At 45.1% G+C, this 20,332-nt stretch overlaps 1 protein-coding gene across 2 annotated transcripts in view; it reads right to left on the reverse strand.

Annotated features, from left to right (window-relative positions):
* plxnb2a.1 (plexin b2a, tandem duplicate 1) overlaps positions 1-20,332 on the reverse strand; it is a 96,919-nt gene that overhangs the window by 18,309 nt on the left and 58,278 nt on the right. For both annotated transcript variants that reach the window (XM_068586313.1, XM_068586314.1), the window contains 6 exons: positions 3,992-4,506; positions 2,584-2,910; positions 2,225-2,363; positions 1,339-1,484; positions 1,059-1,238; positions 808-942 (listed from right to left, as the gene is read on the reverse strand). In XM_068586313.1, the coding sequence (XP_068442414.1) occupies positions 808-942; positions 1,059-1,238; positions 1,339-1,484; positions 2,225-2,363; positions 2,584-2,910; positions 3,992-4,501 (1,437 nt within the window). In that variant the 5' untranslated portion in view covers positions 4,502-4,506. The remainder of the gene's footprint in view (positions 1-807; positions 943-1,058; positions 1,239-1,338; positions 1,485-2,224; positions 2,364-2,583; positions 2,911-3,991; positions 4,507-20,332) is intronic.

Raw genomic sequence — 20,332 nt, forward strand, 5'->3', positions numbered from 1 at the left:
ACACACATGTAGAAGTTGATGAATTGCATAAAAAAGGTGATTAGATGGAAATAATGGCGGCGCTGCAGGTGGAAGTCTCAGTGAATTACACGGATGCATCTTTCATGTCTTTGTGTTAATATTCGACAGCGTTGTGAGAAGTCTGACACTTCAGAGGAGGCTTATATTTTAAACATGATTATTCCCGTCTGGAGGAAGACGTCGCTGATGGATCATTTCTGTGATCTTTTTTTTTTACCTTTAGTCTTGTTTTCTGAAGAATCAGAATGGTTCATTTCCTTATACTCAAGTCAGATTATCTCCTCAACCATGAGGCCTATTTTAATGTTTTAAAAAGCTATAATATACAGAAAACCCTTGTGAACATATATAATAACGTCATGTATGTGTTAGTGGTTTATTAGTTTATGATCTTATTGTATCTATTGACCAGATGCAGCATCATTTAAACTCTGACATCCAGACGAGCAGATGGAGCTCCAACTGATTTATTCATTTATTAATCAATAACATCAATTTACCTCTCACAGCAGAGAGAGAGAGAGAGAGAGAGCAAGAGAGAGAGAGAGAGAGAGAGAGAGAGAGAGAGAGAGAGAGAGATGGTGACCGGGGTAAAGAAGATGAAAGGACAAAGGAGAGAGAGATGAAGAGGAGGAGGAGGAGGAGTCGATATCTGACTCGTGTAATGCAGACGGATGAAGCGCTGAATAAACTGCCTTCATCACCTCCTCTTCCTCTTCTGTGCTACAAGCAGGAGACAAAGCGAGGAAGGGAGGAAGGAAGGATGAAGGGAGGGAGGAGTGTCACCTTTGTCTCCGTGGTGATGAACAGGTGCTGCAGCTCGGAGTCAAACAGAAGGTTTTTGTTGACTTTGTCCCCCGAGACGTCGCCCTGCGCTCGGCCGTACACCTCAGGGTGAGCCGACAGGTGCACCTTCAACACCTGCACACACACACACGCACACACACACACACACACACACACACACACGCTTTTAAACTCAGACCTCCGTTTCTCCGTCTGCTCTCACAGAGTTCTGCTTGACCGCCGGCCTTCACCTCTCCGGTGGCGGTGCCCACGAACGCCACGGCGTGGCCCATCTCCACGGCCACGGCCACGGCGGTCATGTGACCCTTGCGGACCAATGTGGTGCGAGAAGTCAAGGCGAACTCGGCCTTGCTGGCCAGCGGCGAGGGCAGGAACTCGGCTCCGCACTTGAATCTGACGGCCATGTTGTTCTGAAACAAAACGCTCGTTAATCATTCGCTCGTCGTGGAATTATTGCCGGATCGTTTTTCTCGTTATCTCCGACACACAGACGGAGGTTTTCCTGCTCACGTTGTTGCTGCTGCTGCACAGCTCCTCAGACTTTGAGGAGTACGGCGAGTAGACGGCCGCCTTCTCGTTGATGATGCCGTTGTAGCTGTAGCAGGCGCCTATGATCTGCACCAGCCGCTGGTTGATGGAGTGCAGCGGGTACATGCCTGCAGACGGGAGCACAGACACTGTTTGTAACGCTTTCATCTGATAACAAATGACACAGCCGAGTCTGTGTTTTCTGGAGGAACAAACAACAGAAATGTCTCACACCAAAAAATCTGAGAGCACCAATTCTGCAAAATCCTCGTTATTTACAAATTATTGCGGTGATATTGAAACACGATGAAGCAGCAGAAACATGGGATTACTGGAGATTTATGTTACAATGAATTGTGCTAAATTTAACGAGATTTACAACTTCTACTGTAGGTGAAATACGTGCAGGAAACAACAGAAAGTTAGCGTAAAATTAGCAACGCCTAAGAGCAACCAATGAAAATGGGCGATAACGGAAAAAAATGGAGACTCACACAAATACGTTAACGTAAAAGTCGGGTTATAAGCAGCTGCTAGCGTCGGTGGTTGTCGCCGCTAGCGCCCGCTGGAGCCAGCTAGCCCTGCTGCTAGTTCTCCGCTAACTACCCGCTAAAGCTCTCTGTTAGCTCCTCGCTGTAGCCTGCTAGCGCTGCTGCTAGCGCCCCACTATCTCGACACCCGAGTCTGCCGTCGACCTCCGGTGGTTGTCAGAAGCTAGTGGAGAGCTAGCAGCGGCAGCGCTAGCAGGCTACAGCTTGAACAAGCACCGAAGCTAGCACGGGGAAAAGACAGGCGTGAAAATAAATATATATTTTGGACACCCTGCCAACCACAAAGCATGAGGAACATCGTCGTGATGAAGACCTACACATGGCGGACGTCGACGGGTCCTCGTCAGAAGTGAAGGTGACAAACAGCACCTTGTCGGAGGCTGAAACCGGTCCGTACTGGCCCGACTCGGTCATCGTCTGAGCCAGAACCTCCCCTGGTGTCGCGACATAGGCCGCCTGGGGAGTGGAGGAGGAGATGAAAAGAGATATTTGCATTAAAAACGTGTATTTAGCTGATAAAACGGAGGCAGAGCGAGTGTGGAGACCCTGTAGATTGAAGCTTTTCCAAGTTCAGGAGCATTTTAAAATCCAGTTTACAAGGTTTCAGTGGGTCAACGCTGAGGCGTCAAACTCCCACAGCCTAGCCAGAATGCATCATCACCATCGTCATCGTCACCTGAGCCTTGTTGTAGGTGTTGGCGGCGCTGCAGTTGAGCTGCAGCTCGGTGTAGGAGTAGTAGCCCTGGTCGTCCTCGCACATCCTGGACACGAAGGTGAAGTTCTTGTTGTCCTGGACGCCCAGCGTGCGCGAGAACAGGAAGTACACGAAGCCGTCGTCCTTGAAGGCGAAGCGGAAGTCGTGGAGGTAGCGCAGCACGAAGGGGTTGGCCTGCACCGCCGAGGCCTCGATGATGCTGTCGAACACCACCCAGTCGCCGTAGTCCTGCAGGATGCGGGTGGAGATGAGCTTGGTGCTGTCGTGGCTGCCGTAGCCTTTGCCGACCTGAGGAGGGAAAGACGAGCGACTCGCGTCAAGAAGCAGTCGACGGAGACGCTGAACGGCACATTTCACTCTTTAAAAGTTCATTTATAGCTTTAATTTGTCTCCATTGGCCAAGTGGACTCACAGTTTGAAGACTGTGATATGCGTAACAACGATAGCAAATGCAGTGTTTATGCTTTTGGGGCATTCTTAATCCCTATTGTAATAATAATAAAGGTCCAAAATGACATTATTTAGTTTGTTCCTCCTCGTATCTATAATTCCCTGCAGAAGTTCACAATGTAGGCTAAAAGCCATTGCTGATGAATGTGAAAGTAGAAAGTATTTATTTACTTTTCCCATTCAAGCACTGCCAATGGGAAATGGACGTTAATGGGGAGGTAAGGTAAAGGTAAAGTAAAGGTAAGGTAAAGGTAAAGTAAAGGTAATCTGTAGCGTTTGGAGAATGTTTCCTCCTTTTTCTTTGTCTTTCCTGTGCTTCACAAACCTTTAAGCCTCTTAAAGTCTTCCTCCCCACGAACTACGACTCCCAGCAGCGTTTCACCTTCGCAGCTCAACGAAGGACTAAAGCGCTTTGCGAACAACTTTTATCCTTTCCAGGAACTTTGAGGGGCGAATTCTTAGAAAACGCCATAATTCCAGGCATTTTCTTCGCCACTATAGGAGCAGGAGGAAGCTTTATGGAAATACCTCCAGGTTTTTGTTATTAACATATTGCTAAAAACCCTCTGAAGAGGACCTTGGCCTGTTTCCCGGGCCGAGGCCTCCTCCTCTCACAAACGGAGCGCTTGCAGGAGGCTCAACCTTCTACACGTCATCCGGTTTGATTAGAAACGCCTTCAAAAAAGCTCCAACATGAAAAGGAGAAGGCACGACATCACGAAACGCATCATGTGGGGAAATAAGAGCGCCGAAACATCCTCGAGACCGCTCATTTCCCACATGGGCTGCCAATTTAAATTCCTCCATTCTCCACAAATTGAAATTTAATTGCGCTCGCTCGACATCACAAGATGGAGGCGATGAGTTTGTTTAGTTCGGCCCCCGTGTGCCGCCGGGGACCACGCACACGTGTGCTCACCAGGAAGACGGTGAAGTTGTCCTTGTCCTTGGTGAAGTAGGACGTGACGCCCACCACGGAGACGCTCTCCTCGGCGCTCGCCACGTAGGACTTCTCGCCTTTGGTGTCGCTGAAGTACAGCAGCTGGTCCACGCTGCTCAGGTTCCTGAGCGAGCAGATGCCCCGGAAGACGCTGCCGCAGACCACCAGCACGTCGTCCTGCACCAGCAGCAGCTTGTTGTGGTTGTCGGTGTCCGCCGCCTCCTCGCAGGCGTCCGTGACGGGCGGCGTGCAGGCCCGGTTGTCCCGCCGGGGCCCCGTCTCGGTGCGGGACTCCACCTCCAGGTCGCTGCTCAGCTGGTACAGGTTGTTCACGGCGCCGACGTACAGCCGGCCCGAGCGGGGGTCGGCCACCACGTTGTTGATCAGCGTGTCGGAGGGGAACTCCTTGTTCTTACCGTGCGAGGGGGAGGCGACGCACGCCGTCGCCAGGGCGGCGAGGGCAAACTGCCACGCCCACCGCCGCTCCATCGTGTCTGGAGGAGGAAGCAGAAGAGGACGAAATGTTTTAGGAATGTTTTTTTTGTAGGGCTGCAATGATTATTGATACATTATTCTGCAGATAAACCTGTAAGCGATCTTATAATCATCTGTATTTGGCAAATTATTGACAGCAGGATTTTTTTACTGTAAAAGAGTTACAAGCCGCTACTACCTACGGTGAATGTCCCCGCTAGCCAGCTAGTGCTGCTGCTAGTTGTCCGCTAGTTCTCCGCTAAAGCTCTTGGCTAAAGCTCTCTGCTAGCTCCCCGCCAAAGCTCTAGGCTAAAGCTCTCGGCTAAAGCTCTCTGCTAGCTTCCCGCTAAAGCTCTCTGCTAAAGCTCTCGGCTAAAGCTCTCTGCTAGCTCCCCGCCAAAGCTCTTGGCTAAAGCTTTCGGCTAAAGCTCTCTGCTAGCTCCCCGCCAAAGCTCTTGGCTAAAGCTTTCGGCTAAAGCTCTCTGCTAGCTCTCCGATAAAGCTCTCTGCTAAAGCTCTCTGCTAGCTTCCCGCTAAAGCTCTCTGCTAAAGCTCTTGGCTAAAGCTCTCTGCTAGCTCCCCGCAAAAGCTCTCTGCTAGCTTCCCACTAAAACTCTCTGCTAGCTTCCCTGCTAAAGCTCTCTGCTAAAGCTCTCTGCTAGCGGGGACATGGGCAGTAGCAGCAGCAGTGGGGAACTAGCAGCAGCGCTAGCTTGCTAGTGAAGGTAGTAGCGGCTCGTAACCAGACTTTTACGGTAAGTGTGAAATACATTTATTTGGGTTTTGGACTGTTGGTCGGATAAAAGACACTTCAGGATGTCAAATCGATCTCTGAGATGGATGTTTGTCAAAAAATAACAAAACATTTGAAAAAAACTGCAAAATCTTAAGATTGCAGTATATAACCGTACCACAAAAGTACATGAAATGAGCTGGAAAAGTACAGCGCATGAACTAAATAACAGTATTATTGTTGATAACGCTGTAAAACACACATCCCAGGTTAATCTGTGTATTAGTTACGATATGAATCAGTTCCTGCAGCCCTGAACGGTTCCATGAGCAACGTTTCTGACAAACACTCGTGACAATAAACCCGCTGAACTCCAGCTCAGACTGCAGAAGCGCTCGGAGCTCGTCCTCTAAACACAAAGCGGCGCTCGCGACATCGAACCGAGGCGACGAGTCACAAACGCACAAGAACGCCGAGAGCAAAGAGACGCGGTAATGAGGAGCGTCTCATTGAACCAAGAACATCCTCCACTGGAGGAGGAGGAGGAGGAGGAAGAGCGAAAAAGTGAAGAGAGTCGCTGAGCAAGATGAGATTAGCAAAGACAAAAGAGGAGAAGTGTGTGTGTGTGTGTGTGTGAAGAGAGAGACTGAGTGTAGCAATTAGTTTCCTGACACACAGTCTCTCCTCCCATTAGTCTGCTGTTTCATTAGCGCCGGCCGCACAAACATTCCTGCGTTCTGCAACGACATCCGGTGATTTCTTTTGGGTCGAATCTCGTGAACTTCATCTGATAATCTTCCCTCGCAACTTCACCGACAAAAAAAAAAAAACGTCGGTCAAAATGTTTTATGTGCGCCGTGGCGGCGTTTTCGCCGGCCAATCGTTGGCTGTACAGCGGCGGCCGTCTGATCTTTCTGATTGGTGGTCGATCCCGTGCGTTCAACTGCCTCCTAATTGAATTCGCTCCAGTCGGCTTCATTGCAGAAAGGATTTATTGGGGAGGAGAGACTTATCTTCGGACCCACCTGCTCGCCCCAATTACCGACCCGCAGATAGCAGCAGTCAGGTGGTCCGATGGCTGCAATGCAGAGTTTCAGAAAGTACCACGCTGGAGAAACAGTTACCAACCTCTGCATGCAGTCGTGTGTTTAACATTTAATCGTTCTTATTCCAACAGATATCTTTTGTTTGTTGTGGTTCGACCTAACGTCGCAAAGTGAAGCGAGCACTTTTTATTTCTCATTTGGATTCCGGAGTTTTGGATGAAAATCATTATTTATTTAAGCAAAAAGGTAAGAGAGGCAGAACTGTATCGTCAATAATGTACTGTTCAAGGGTGTAGATAGATAGATAGATAGATAGATAGATATTGGTAGAAAACCAGCGTTACCAACCACGGTGATACAATGCTAATGCTGTGATAGAAAAGTGAGTCTCTCTCACACACACACACACAAACATCTTTATATATATATATATAAATACACATACACACACAGGAGAGAAGAGCAATCTGTGACTCATTAAAATCCTGAGTGCACGCTTTGTGAAAGTCTCGCTGACCCTTCTGCTAAAAAGTTTGGAGTGAAACTGAATCCAGAAACGTCGAGTGAAGCTGCAGCCGGGGGAATAAAGCCGACTGATTTTCTCTCACTGTCTAACCTCTGGAAGCTTTTCTCTTTCTAACTCCTCTTTGTAATTCACATTGTCCTCCTCTCTCTCTCTCTCTCTCTCTCTGCCGCTCTCCTTTTCTCTGCTTCTATCTTTACATCTTCACCCACTGGAACGAGTTCAAACATCTCCCCAAAAAAATAAATAAAAAACGGGTTTCTGACACTCGAGGTGTCCCGGGGGGCGACGGTCCAGATCTTGACCTCCATCTCTGTCCGTCTGCTCGTCTCTCTGACCGGCTGTCAGCCAAACCCGCCCGCCGTCTGTCCAGATGTCTAATATTTTACCGAAAGAAACATGTAAATGCACGACAGGTCGTTAAGATTCTATCGCTACAAGGACGTCGCATTATACTTCACCGCAAACAGTGAATATAACCTATTTTTAAAAACTATATCTGGTCTACTGTCACAGAAATGTCGGGTTATAAACCGCTACTACCTTCTGTGGGTCTCCTCGCTGTAGCCAGCTAGCGCTGCTAGTTCCCCACTAGCTCTATGCTAGCTCCCCTACAACAACTGAAGGCAGCGGGACGAGCCCCGGCTCAACGCCCGACTCAGGAAGCTAGCAGCAGCGCTAGCTGGCTACAGCGGGGAGCTAGCAGCAGCGCTAGCTGGCTACAGCGGGGGCTAGCTGCAGCGCTAGCTGGCTACAGCGGGGAGCTAGCTGCAGCGCTAGCTGGCTACAGCGGGGAGCTAGCAGCAGCGCTAGCTGGCTACAGCGGGGAGCTAGCAGCAGCAATAGCTGGCTACAGCGGGGAGCTAGCAGCAGCACTAGCTGGCTACAGCGGGGAGCTAGCAGCAGCGCTAGCTGGCTACAGCGGGGAGCTAGCAGCAGTGCTAGCTGGCTACAGCGGCGAGCTCACCCACACACCTTTAGCCTAAACCGAGTGGATGTCTGCACTTGTTTGAACGTCCGCTAACATCTCGTTCCTTTCTTTCTTTTCTCGCTCTCAAACACTGACTTCTTGTTTCTGTCTGCGAGTCAGGAAAAAGCCGCTCATTTCCATTCATGCCCACCCCCCCAGGCGTCATTAGCCATTCATGACACCGGGCTGGAGGAGCGGTGAAGCTGATTGGCCGGGCCTGGAGGGGATACGGCCGCTGTGATTGGTGGAGCCCTGGGGAAATCGAGTTCTTATTGGTGGTAATGAAGAGGCCTGAAGGAGAGCACGGCCGAGACAATGTACGCACAAAACTAAAAGACCAACACAGACACGCAAACACACACAATCTCTGGTACCTGTGCCAGAGTCCACAAAGCATTACACACTAATGTAGAGACTCACAAAGAGAGAATGCAAAGATGTAAAACTTCTTGAAAGACTTGTTTGTATGCTCTGTCGTCTAAGGCTGCAACTAACTAATAATTTCATTAAGAGGATTATGTTTTTGATTGATTGATTTGTTTTGTCAATAAAAATTGTAAAAAAAATGTTGTTTTAACCAATTAATAGTCCCAACCCCAATAAAAAATATTTTTTAAATAAAAAAACATCAACTTGGCTCAAATTTGTTGTTAATTAAATTGAATTTCTCTCTCAAATCAGTACTGAACCAACGACACTAAACACTCTCATTTTCAACATTTTAGAGCTTTGAATCTGGACTCAGAATCATATTTAGACTCGATACAGGAGAAGAAAAAAGACGTTTCGTCGAAATCAGACGACTTAATGTGCAGCGTGAGAAAAAGGACAGCAGGAAGTCATTCGGTTGGAGCGGAGTGAACCCGAGAAGGATCCGTATTATTACACCGCTAAGCCTGTATTAATCTAAAAGCGCACATTATTATTACACAGTGACACAATAAGACCCCTCTAATAGGTCGACCTTTGAGAAGAGGATTAGCCTGATGATAGCAGGTCTGAGAGGCCGGCGGTTATTAAGCAGACTGAGTGCTTTTATACGCACACAATGTATAGTCTGTATAGTACGACTGGGTAACGTCTCAGCAGAGGCGAGCAGAACCGAACAAAAGACACAGAGGACCGGCTGTGTGGACAAAGACGCACTGAGTCGTGAACACACAGACGTTCACCACCAAACAACACTGACACACCAAGAAGAAGACGCCCATTGTCCCCATTTACACGCCGTGAAACAACACAAGTACAATGTTTCCCTCATTAGTTTACTTTATAAAAGCATGGAGGCGTTCAGGGAACACCCTTCACATAAACGCTGCTGGTGTATTTTTAGACAACGAGCTTGTTCGCCCCCAAGCTAAAGTCTGTAAACACCACTTAAACATTTTTATGAAAGGTTTTCAAAAGGTCAACTGTATGGAAGCACATTTCCGCCACAAAAAACAAGAAGTCATGACTTTTTTTGGTCATGACTATTTTTCTAGTCATGACTTTTTTTTGGTCAAATTTTTTTTGGTCATGACTTTTTTTTGTCATGACTTTTTTTTTTGGTCATGACTTTTTTTTGGTGAATTTTTTTTTGGTCATGACTTTTTTTGGTCAAATTTTTTTAGTCGTGACTTTTTTTGGTCAATTTTTTTTGTCATGACTTTTTTTGGTCGTAACTTTTATTTGGTCAAATTTTTTTGGTCATGATTTTTTTTTTGGTCAAATTTTTTTTGGTCGTGACTTTTTTTTGGTCAAATTTTTTTTGGTCGTGACTTTTTTGGTCATGACTTTTTTTTTGGTCGTAACTTTTTTTGGTCAAATTTTTTTGGTCATGACTTTTTTTGGTCAAATTTTTTTGGTCATGACTTTTGAGGTCAAATTTTTTTGGTCATGACTTTTTTTTGGTCAAATTTTTTTTTTAGTCGTGACTTTTTTTGGTGAAATTTTTTTTGGTCATGACTTTTTTTGGTCGTAACTTTTTTTTGGTCATGACTTTTTTTGGTCATTTTTTTAGTCGTGACTTTTTTTGGTCAATTTTTTTTGTCATGACTTTTTTGGTCGTAACTTTTTTTTGGTCATGATTTTTTTTTGGTCAAATTTTTTTTGGTCCTGACTTTTTTGGTCCTGACTTTTTTTTGGTCGTAACTTTTTTTGGTCAAATTTTTTTGGTCATGACTTTTGTGGTCAAATTTTTTTTGGTCATGACTTTTTTTTGGTCCAATTTTTTTGGTCATGACTTTTTTTTGGTCATGACTTTTTGGTCATGACTTTTTTTGGTCCAATTTTTTTGTCATGACTTTTTTTTGGTCATGACTTTTTTTTGGTCATGACTTTTTTTTTTGGTCATGACTTTTTTTTGGTCATGACTTTTTTTTCTGGTCATGACTTTTTTTTGGTCCAATTTTTTTGTCATGACTTTTTTTTGGTCATGACTTTTTTTTGGTCAAATTTTTTTGTCGTGACTTTTTTTGGTCATGACTTTTTTGGTGACTTTTTTTGGTCATGACTTTTTTTTGGTAAAAATTTTTTGTCGTGACTTTTTTTTGGTCATGATTTTTTGGTCATGACTTTTTTTTGGTCATGACTTTTTTTTGGTCCAATTTTTTTGTCGTGACTTTTTTTTTGTCATGACTTTTTTTGGTCATGACTTTTTTTTGGTCAAATTTTTTTTGGTCAAATTTTTTTTGGTCATGACTTTTTTTGGTCAAATTTTTTTGTCATGACTTTTGGTCATACTTTTTTTTAGTCGTGACTTTTTTTTGGTCAAATTTTTTTGGTCGTGACTTTTTTGGTTGTCATAATAATGACTTTTTTTTCAGAAATGGGCTTCCATACATTTGACTAAATCAAAAGAAACCGGATCATTAGTCGGTATGGTGACAAAACACGTGGCGCCATAGAAGTGTAATCACAGCTGGCTAGCTAGTTGTTCTGTACAACAACTCGCTAGCTAGCTCTGTACAACTTGACCACGAGACCATGACGCGCAAAACCTTTCACGACGAGAGCAGACTCAAGTAGAAAAAGCCCTAAATTTCAGTAAAAACATAAACCATCTTCAGATCAAACATTGCATTTGACAGATGGTACAGATATACAAACACCAACGCCACCTCTGTAGAGTTGAAGCTTTATTCACAATGTTCCAAACGGCCCTTTGGTTTCCAATCATTTTCAACTTGAAATGAGTCAATTAATCAAATTAGTCGCTTGGCAGAAAAACAAATTGGCAACTTTGACTAAAATAAACTTTTTGGACTCTGCATATCCTCGGGGTTTGGACTGTTTTCAGACAGTCAAGCAAACTAATCATGGATCTAAAGAGTAATTGATTCATCAAAAACAGCGTGCAGAGATATCACTTTTGTTTGAGGAAGCGCTAAACATCCGATTAGTTTTATTTTTGTTTGTTAATGATGTTTGGCATTGCAGTTCACAAAAACTCTGTGACGGTGCATTCAAGGACACCAAAACCGCCAACAGGAATCATCAGTTTCAGACTAATTAGGTTTTTAGTTTGCATTCTGGGTTTAGTTAACTCGTTCATTTGGATGTATTTTGCACCGCTGTGCCTGCAACAGTGACAAGTCTCCAAAACAGAAGTTTTGACAAAAATTAATGCGAGGAATTGTTCCCCGTGATGGATTACCACTCTGAAGAAAGTGCATATTTGTTTTTCACGGCGCCCTGAAAATGCCTGCGAGGAAGGAAATCAATCTTCTTAAACAAATATGACTTTACATTAATGCATGGAAAGTTTTTCCCGGCTATAAAAGGTAAAGAGAGAAGCAAAGAGACGGAGACATGATCCTATTTCATGGCGCTAAACTCACGCGCTGATTAATTCTGTGTTATGCAAATGTAATTTAGCGTCCGTGTCCTCTGCGTTGGGAGTGAGCGATTAACAACCACTTTCTCTCCCGGCGCACCTCCCATTAACCTGACAATGACACACACTGATGAGACCGTGTGTGTGTGTCCTTGTGTGTTTGTATCATCCCTGCATACCAACAGACGCCGTCTCCTGCATTAATTATCTCCCGTACCTGAGCGGCGTTTTTTTTTTCCAGCGAGAATCCAGCAAGTTTCAGCCGAAGCAATTAAAAAGGATGTCGGCGTGTCGTTCGGCTTCCTGTTGGCTGAACCCGGCTCATGCGGGGAAAACTGCCAGCGCATCGCAGACGGCTCAAAGCGACTCATTTTTAAGTCTTTAAGATGTCGTGATTGACGGGTTTTTTTTTTCTTCTGTCGCCTTAACCGGCTTCAGATCCGGCTGATGCCGCTCTGAAAAAAAAAAGACTGAACATGACGAGAAAAAATCCAACCAACAGATCAAAAAACCTGGCAGGTGTTCTGTCCCCGTCTTTAAAGAAGGTGACAAATCAAAGAAATGTTCCTGTTGCTATGAAAGAGACTCCCCGCTGTTTGGATGCAGGTGCCGTTACGCAACCTCAAGGATATAAAACACATTATTCTAAATGACAAACCAACACCAACAACGCGTTACTGCGTCTCAACCTCCCCACTGCAAGAAAAATGGTCAGATACATGGTTTAATTTATTGAAAATGAGGCGATTGAGACAGACACTGGCTATGTGACGCACTTTAAAAGGACTCTATGCTGAATAAAGTCATAGGGAATGTATATCATCTATTACATTAACATGTGCTCTCCTTAAAGCCACAGCGCTCCACTGACAGACAACAGTACCGTCAAAGTCGGGTCACTTTTTTTCCTCAACTTTGACCCGAATATCGGTCAATTTGTGGATTTTTCTAAATCTATATTCAGCAGCAGTTGCAGAGGCATGCTCACAGCTAATGCTCACAGCTAATGCTCACAGCTAATGCTCACAGCTAAAGCTCGCAGCTAATGCTCACAGCTAATGCTCACAGCTAATGCTCACAGCTAATGCTCACAGCTAATGCTCGCAGCTAATACTGGCAGCTAACGCTCGGAGATAAGGCTCGGAGCTAATGCTCGGAGCTAATGCTCGCAGCTAATACTGGCAGCTAACGCTCGGAGCTAAGGCTCGGAGCTAATGCTCGGAGCTAATGCTGGCAGCTAATACTGGCAGCTAATACTGGCAGCTAATGCTCGCAGCTAATACTGGCAGCTAATACTGGCAGCTGATGCTCAGAGCTAATGCTGGCAGCTAATGCTGGCGGCTAAAAAAAAGCATTTTTTCAGGAGGGAAATGTTTACAAGTGCTTACTTTCCTCCACAGTGTCACTTGCTCTGAGAATCAAACAACTTGAATGTGTGTAAAGGATTTAAAGTACAAGTATTTCTTCTCTAACAGAGCCGCCGATGGCTCACGCTGTCCTCATTACAGAGCCACCACATTACGAGTGGATTCAAACAACACGCCGCTAATAGCCTAGCTTCCTGAATGGAAATTAAAATTTTAAAAAATCCCCTGATATCATCTTTTTTTGAAGAAAACCCTAAAGGTATTTGTATAGAATTGGATTATAAATCAGTCTGAGGCGCAGATTATACGTGGAGAATTAAAAAGGGAAAAGCGAATATGAAGCCGAGCCAGTCCTTCGATGCATGAAGTTACATGTTTACAGGATATGTTTGTTTGTTTGTGGCTGAACGCTGAGTCATCCAGCAGGTTCACAGCTTCTCTCACGCTGATTATTAAAACCTCGGCGTCGCCGACAGAGGCAGCGCAGCCAGCGCGGAATGCAAAAGCACTTTATTAAACTTGTTTCTCTGCAGTCGGATCCAAAAATAATCAGCAGCGACGGCGCCGAGGCCGACGCCAGCGTCTGCTCACGCATGTGAACATGCATTATTATTATGAAAAGTTTCCCAACTCTTCCCAGTCCTTTTGAACTTCCTGCTGCACGGCTAACCTTTACACACACACACACACACACACACACACACACACACACACACACACAATCCTCCCAGCTCTCAATTAACAACAAGGCAGGCTGTGTTTCAGCTCAGTGTGTGTGCAAAAATTATATGTGTGTGTGTGTGGAGGAGGGGGAGGAGGGTGATAAAGAAAAAGGACGTAAAAAAAAAAAGAGGGAGAAATTGTTCTGTGCAGCCAGAAGACAGATATCGCCTCATTCCTGCTCAGATTAAAGGATTTAGAGCAAGAAGCCTTATTACAGAGGCAGAGAGTGAGCTCGCCTCCCTGTTCAGGGCTGATTAAAGCACAGATAACTCACAGCCTGAGAGCTGCTGGAAGCCAACACACACACACACACACACACACACACACACACACACACAGTGACTCATTAAAATCCACACATAACAATGGTTCCTCTGAGTTTCGGGGGATTTTGAACCTGTTGGACAGCCGGCGTTCTTGTGCGCGACACTCGACCCTCACTCGGTTATCAGTATTTTAAGGTGTGTGTTTTTTGTACACAACTGCTAAATCAGGCTAACTGCACACACACACACACACACACACACACACACACAAATTATTTTTTTTAAGACACTTCACTGGCAAAATGACCGTTTTGACGATCCGATTGGCCCTGTCGCTAAGTCCCGCCCCCTCAAACGCAGACCGGCCAATCGGAGCGATGCATCGTCCGGCTCTCGGGCGGTTTGGTGGATTTGTTGCTGCTGGACATCAACGTTGAGTTTTTAAACAAATGTATTTCTTTGTGCCATCGAGTCGCACGTTTATTAACACCAATGGGGTGGACAAAATAATAGAAACGCCTGTCAGTACAACAAACAACTCTCGAAAACCCACTTTCATGGGCGGCATTCAGGCTTTCTAGCTGATCATAAACTGGTTTGAACCGGTTTAGATAGAGCTTTGACTCAGTAACAGGTGGTCATTGTGGTTTTTAATGAACAAACAAACCAACAGGAGAAATTTGTGCATTTATTGCTATTTTCAGAAGCGGAATAATCCACATTTGGTGAGTTTTTGCAGCAGCGTGTGATATAGAGTCCATGTCGTCTCACATGTAAAGACGCGCTGTCATGTTGTCGTGCCGTTAAAACACGGCCTTGTCGTCTCTTCAGGAAGGAGACGGCGCTCGAGGGAAGAAGCTGCAGCTCAAATCCTTCCTCGCGGCGCTTGTAGAGGCTCTGAAAGCAGCGTCGCAGCACGGCGGCCTTCACGCTCCGAACAGCTGATCACATCTCGCTGTTGGATTGTTTGTCTTTTCCTGGGTGAGTTTTCCGCCTCTATTTCCGGCTGTAATCCACATCCAGCACCTCCACAAGCCGACGAGAGGCGTCATGCGGAGAGACAAGACCAGGATTTCTTTTTGTTGTACTCGTCTGTTTACAGTTTGTACTTTCTGGCTGTGACCGAGGCGTCCCTCCAGGTTTAAATGATGTTTTTAAAAGAGAAAGATGTTTTTTTCTGCACGAATTTTCAGGAAAAGACATGAATTCAAAGCCGGCAGCGACAGACCGTCACACTCGACTGCAGAGGGAAGTCTGGCGCCGCGGAGACACTACCGCCTTCTGCCACAGGGGCCGCCAGAGTCAACGGCGTGAAAGCTCCTCGTCGTAGCTTTAACAACACGAGTCGTGAATAATTCATGACATCGTGGACTTCCAATACAACATCTAACGAGGTTTCACTGAACCATCAATCAGTGTCGGGTTGCACAGACGTCCTGGTGACCGTGCGGGCTCGTGGGAGTCGAACAAAGCGTTTTGACGCCTCCCTGGTCGCCCACATTTCTAGTCAGACATCACATGTGGAAGCTGATGAATTTTAATACCCAGCATGCACCAATCAGACAATGTTTTACCATGAAATAGGTAATTTTTTACCATTTTTAAACCAAACGACACAGTTTCTTGACTGGATCTCCTCCCTAACGGGCTGATGCTGTGTTTTATTCTGACTCTCTAGGTCCTAACCTTTTAAAATGTGTGTTATCAGTATGTGGGCTGTTGCTGAACCGGACAGTTTGAACAACTCTGTGACGCTCCAGGAGGCATTTTTTAGGGAATCTGGCTCATAGCATGCTGGATGTTCATCGTTATGATCACAATTAGGGGTTCATACGACTATTGAAAGACTTTTTTGAAACGTCACTTCAACTTTTCATCAGGAAGTGAAAGTGTTGAAGACGGAAAAACAACAGCAACAAACAACGAAGGCATGAATTATGGAGCAGGAAGCAGCTCGGTGTGAAGCAGATGTTCAGTCCAGTCGCTGCACAGCTGGACTGACAGCAGCAGAGCTTCATGCTGACGACACACACACACAGAGAAACACACACAAACACACACACACACAGCCTGCTGTGAAATGCAGTGTTTCTGCTGCGTTTTCCCAGAACACTCTGAAGTGAGGAAACCTAGTTATTTATTTATTTTTCTTAATAATTCCGTCTCTTTTGATCTTCTCTGCATTTTTGTGTTGTCAATCATTTGTGTTTGATGTGTTTAATAAATAAAGTTGTGCGTCGAGAGGGAAGTAAAAAACCCTCCAGCGACTTTATATTTGACTAAGAAATGTGATGAGAACTTACAGCTTCAACACATGAAGCACAGACTTCTATACAACCAGAGGAGTCGCCCCCTGGTGGTCAAGAGAGAGAATGCAGCTTCAACACATGAAGCATAGACTTCTATACAACCAGAGGAGTCGCCCCCTGGTGGTCAGGAGAGAGAATGCAGCTTCAACACATGAAGCATAGACTTCTATACAACCAGAGGAGTCGCCCCCTGGTGGTCAGGAGAGAGAATGCAGCTTTAACACATGAAGCATGGACTTCTATACAACCAGAGGAGTCGCCCCCTGGTGGTCAGGAGAGAGAATGCAGCTTTAACACATGAAGCATAGACTTCTATACAAAATTGCATGAACTCTGGTCCTCATGCAAAGGATTGTGGGTCAGAATAGCCGGCAGGATGTGTGTGTGGGTTGTTACTCGCCGCTTCACACGTTGGAAGTCGTTTCCTCCCAGAAGAGAAGAAGTTTCTCGTTTCTGTCCAACAACAAGCGATTAATTTAACGGTGGCGTCCGACGCCGCCGAGCTGGAGCTGAGATGAAGAGAGACGGTGAGCGAGGACTCGAGAACCCGCCAGCGCTTCATCTTACAAACTGTACATAATAAAGTGCAGCGTCTCGCTCAAGGCTAACAAGGCTGGGCGTGTGTGTGTGTGTGTGTGTGTGTGTGATGTACAGAAAACTGAGAGGCGAGGCCAACAAAGAGGTAGAGAACAACTCGCATATCAATGTGTATTTATGAGCCAGCGGGAGATAAAAGGAGAAGAAATGAAGAGTCAGAGATTTAAGACCCAAGGTGCATTCTGGGGGAAATGGAGCTCTAATGAAAACTAGCCTGAACTGACGGCCTCTCTACTCTGACAGGACGCCGCTGCAGCCGAGACAGACGCCAACACTTGTGTTTATTGTATTTGTTCAGCAAAGTTTTGGGAAAAAATGAATATCTGAAATAAAAATCACTTTTAAAAGATATTGTGATCATAACTATAAACATCCAGCATGATATGAGCCAGATTCCCCCAAAAAGCCTCCTGGAGCGTCAATAAGACACCTTTATGGAAAGATTAGGACCTAAAGAACCAGAATCTGCAACAACAATCACAATAAAACAAAGTCTTGTCCTGTTAGGAAGGAGCTTCAGTCAAAAAACTGTGTCGTTCCGTTCAAAAATGGAAAAATATGACGTATTTTATGCCAAAAGATTGTCTGCATGGGGCATGCTGGGACTTAAAATGTCCTATTTTTGATATTAACATGAAATCAAATGTGCTGTGAACTTCTTACGCGTCTCTATTTGGTCTGTTTTGTGTCTTTTCGACAACACAAAACAACATCGGATCGCCTCGACCGCATGCGACCTCGACCTAAAACAAGAGGTTTTCTAAAGGGACCCTGGTGCAGAGGCGCAGTACCACTGTCGTCCACAGGGGGCACCAGAGACAACACATTAAACTGCCTTTAGTAGCTTTAACAATACAAGTCTCATAAATGCATCTATACACACGTTTAATGCACCTTTGACTTATATTATATTTAATATGATTATTAAAGAACATGTTCCACATTAAGACGACGTCTCTCTGTTTTACGTCATTAATAACTGCTTTCTGGCAACAAGCACACGGTTTCTTGGTACTGCAGCAGAAATAATGCAGTTATGATAACACACACACACACACACACACACACACACACACACACACACACACACACACACACACACACACACACTCACTCCTTTGTACTGATGTGAACCAGCAGAGCTTTGATATCCACATAATAGGACGAGTGTGTTTGTTAAAACTATCGAGTCAATGGGGAGTTTGCTGAGCAACAATGTAGGAACTGAAGGTAGACACACACACACACACACACACACACACAGTGTGACCATGGTTTACTGCCAAGGAAATTTAGAGGCTTACTGGGTATTAAAAGTTTTCCATTCTCTTTCTCTCATCCCCCACACACACACACACACACACACCTGTACAGTCAGCTAAAACATGCACAAACACATCCACAGGTACACACACACACACACACACACACACAGTGTGTCTGACCCAGTTCATTAAATGAGGCTGTTAGCAGGGAAATCCGCATTATTAATATGCAGTGAGAATCCAGAGGGTATTAGCAGCTAAATGGTACTCTGCCATGCTGTGTGTGTGTGTGTGTGTGTGTGTGTGTGTGTGTGTGTGTGTGTGTGTGTTCCACATGTGGAGCCATAACAGCAGAGCGATGGTGTGCGTTTCACATTTTACAAAAAGTCCATCAGCCTCTCAGCGAGACGAGCAAAGAAAATGCTGAAGCAGCCTGGAGGTTGTGTAACAGAGTGTGCAGTGTGTGTGTGTGTGTGTGTGTGTGTGTGTGTGTGTGTGTGTGTGTGTGTGTGTGCACACGTCAGTGTTGTTCATGTGTGTGAAGCAGCAGTAGAGGTTGTTGTGGTATCAGCCAGTGACAGCCAGCTGCTCAAGAGCGATAGAGAGACCTTCAGTTTCCATCTCTCTCTCTCAGCCCTGAGGACGTGTGTGTGTGTGTGTGTGTGTGTGTGTGTGTGTGAGCTGTATAAACAGCTAGGAGGAAACAAATACAGTGACTCTGAACAACAGCCAGAACATTCATTGACTACGGGCAAATATCTCTCTCACACACACACACACACACACACACACACACACACACAGAGTTTATTTTGTTCATTTTTAAACCAAAAGGTTTTATTAATTAGTGAGAATAAAGATGGCCGACGTCGTCGTGCTTTAAGGAACTCATACGACAGTTTTATTACCCATGATCCTTCAGGAGTAAACATGCTATATTATAGCCAAGAGCAAGTGTGTGTGCGTGTGCGTGCGTGCGTGTGTGTGCATGTGGGCGTGTGTGTGTGTGTGTGTGTGTGATCTGACGGGCTGATTGTGATTTTTTGCTGAGCAGCACTAATCTCCTGTTACAATACGAGGCGCTGATTACAGCACGCACTGTGGGAACGAGTGTGTGTGTGTGTGTGTGTGTGTGTGTGTGTGTGTGTGTGTGTGTGTGTGTGTGTGTGTGTGTGTGTGTGTGTGTGTGCATGAGGGCAGATAAGACGATAAAGTGAGGACGGAGACAGAATTATCTGTAGAAGAAGAAGAGAGTATTTGTGTCAGAGGTGAAACGAGGTTATCCTGAGTATCAAAGTACATTTACACTTATTTTGAGGTACTTCCTGTACTTCCGCCACTGTATCCTAATACTACACTACAGTATTTCTGTCCAGTATACAGGAGGAAGAGGAGGAAGAGGAGGAGATCCTGGACGAGTTACAATAACTCCTGAAGGACAGAAACAACTAAACGAAGGAGGATTCTCCTTCCACACGGGGATCGAACCGCCGGCGCTCGTGTTTCAACGTGGGAGATGTTGCAGTTGACGGTGCAACAGTTGCCGTTTTAAACATGTGGTTGATGTTGCAGTTGCAACAGTTGCAGTAATGAGCACGCATCTTAAGTTGCAGTTGCAACAGTTGCAGCGATCGTTCAAACCTCCTGAACAGCAACGTCAGATACAACGTGGTGTAAAGTTGACGTCAATTGCTCAACTTCAGATTGCCGATGAAGACGTTCACTCCAGAGTTTATTGCATCAAAAATAAATCAATGTAAATCTGTATTTCAGTGCGTTGCCACAGCAACAGAAGCTGAGTGACGCATCTCTTTAAGAGAAGAAGAAGAAGAAGAAGTTGCATCATGACTTCGTGTCACAGGAACAACTCTTCATCCTCTTCCTCTCGTCATCGTCTTCATCGTCTCACAGCTCAACACAACTTTAACTTTTATTTCAGCTCGGACGTCAATAATTTGTCAAAATTATGTCGCATAATAAATTATATATGATGAAAAGAATCGCTTAGGCCTTTTTTAAATAAATGTTTATAATACGAATAATCTGTCATTTAGTTTTTATTCTACTGAGATTTATTTGTGATTATAAAAACATGACAGGGCTATAAGAACTGTGTGTGTGTGTGTGTGTGTGTGTGTGTGTGTGTGTGTGTGTGTGTGTGTGTGTGTGTGTGTGTTGAACTTTTCAACTGTGTGTGTGTGTGTCCGGTTGGGAGAGACGGAGAAGAATT

The sequence above is a fragment of the Clinocottus analis genome, unplaced genomic scaffold, assembly GCF_023055335.1.
Source record: "Clinocottus analis isolate CAN_PGR_092001 unplaced genomic scaffold, fCliAna1.0.p SCAF_20, whole genome shotgun sequence".
NCBI lineage: Eukaryota > Metazoa > Chordata > Actinopteri > Perciformes > Cottidae > Clinocottus > Clinocottus analis.